We start from the raw sequence: 1,650 nt of genomic DNA, 5'->3' as shown, positions 1-1,650 counted from the left end.
ATACGGTAGTAGTTATGTAAGAACACGATAAATATCACTCACCTGTGTAGTGATTTCTTTATTGGTAAATTTTGACAGTATAGCATCTGTATAGCTATTCAATTAATCTGTTGTCACAACCTATAATTCCCTTTTGAGCTTTCCCTTCCCTTTCAGCAATTTCAGCCTTTGCCTTTATATCATCATGAGATCGTTCTATATATTTTCGAGGGAGATAAATTCTTGCATTATTTGTTAGGCGAAGTCTGGGATGCAAACAATAAGAGATGAAGTGAAGTCATACCTCCAAGAACGCCCCATTAAGCGAATGGATGATCCTATATGCTGGTGGAAAGTTAATGGCAGTCGATTTCCCCATCTTGAAAATTTAGCAAGGAAATATCTTGCTATTCCTGTCACATCAACACCCTCTGAGAGAGTGTTTTCTGTTGCTGGCATTGTGGTGGATAAAAGACGTGCTGCGCTCACTCCTGAAATGATTGATGCACTGGTGTTTTTGAATAAGAATAGTTTTATTCTGGGGTTAACCAGTGAATGTAACTTAAAGTCCAAGCCTGATCTGATACTAGAAGTTAACATGTCTGATGATGAAGAATTAGTAGATGACTTGGAGCAAATTGCAGATGTTGATGAGACACTAGTTCTAGGTGGATCAGAGTCTGATGAGTCGGAGTAACTACTAGAATAGTAGAATGTATCAAATATTATTAAATACAGTACTGACATACAAATATGAAATCTTATACTTGTATTACAGTTTAGAATATCCGATGATTCGTTCTAAATGAAAATAATTTGTTCTATTCCCTTTAGAACATTCGTTTTAACCTTAGTCACAACATCACCTCAGCAGAGCATGAATAAGGCACCACTGGATTGTTAAATTATTATCAGTTGTATAGGTGTGTTACTACAATCTATATTACAATTTTGATAATTATGACCAATAGCCATGTGCCAATGATCTATTACAATAATAATTATATACATGTACTTTATGTGTGAGTGAGGTCAGAAAAGTTTTGCTAGACTGAATTGGAGCACAAAGTAAAAGCTTTCTAAGCACATAAACTTATTGCAAGGCTTAAATAATAAAAATTTAATCCTTAGCATATATAATGCTGTAATATTATATTCTTCCCAAACTGTGTATTTAAAATGTATCAACCCAGTAAGAATATAATATATACGCTATACTAACTTACTTAGAGAACAAGAATGCACGTAACTATTTAGCTTACAAATTAAATTCAGATCATACAATATATCCAACGACGATAATAAAATGGTGATAGCAATTTATATCCTATTCCATACATACTTAATCCAGATAGATATAAAATTGCAGGAATGCTATGGGTAAACACCTCGAACAGGCTCTGCCTTCTGTGTACACCCTCCAGTGCCTAACTGGTAAATTACATAATAACAGTAGATAATAACAATAGTAAAGACCATGCAAATTTTAACAAGATATTGCATACCAATGTAAAGTTGCATCTTGCAATAACTTGCAAGATTTAGAAAGATATGGCATGATAAGCTTTCTTGCAAGAATTATCTTGTGAAACAGCTACTGCTGGATCACACGGTGTCATCACACAGAACCTCTGCAGATGATGACTCACTGTCCGTAGCAGCTACGTTCTC

The 1,650-nt window shown here is 34.5% G+C and overlaps 1 protein-coding gene across 1 annotated transcript; it reads left to right on the top strand.

The window, feature by feature from the left end:
* Window positions 1-250: 250 nt before the first annotated feature.
* LOC136245974 (uncharacterized) lies at window positions 251-676 on the top strand. Its single transcript, XM_066037425.1, has one exon. It carries the CDS (start codon window positions 251-253, stop codon window positions 674-676), a length of 426 nt encoding a protein of 141 aa, XP_065893497.1.
* Window positions 677-1,650: the final 974 nt, after the last annotated feature.

Source organism: Dysidea avara, chromosome 15 (genome assembly GCF_963678975.1).
Source record: "Dysidea avara chromosome 15, odDysAvar1.4, whole genome shotgun sequence".
NCBI classification, from domain to species: domain Eukaryota; kingdom Metazoa; phylum Porifera; class Demospongiae; order Dictyoceratida; family Dysideidae; genus Dysidea; species Dysidea avara.
The sequence above is the reverse complement of the archived record's forward strand: the minus strand, read 5'-3'. Positions and strand labels throughout refer to the sequence as shown.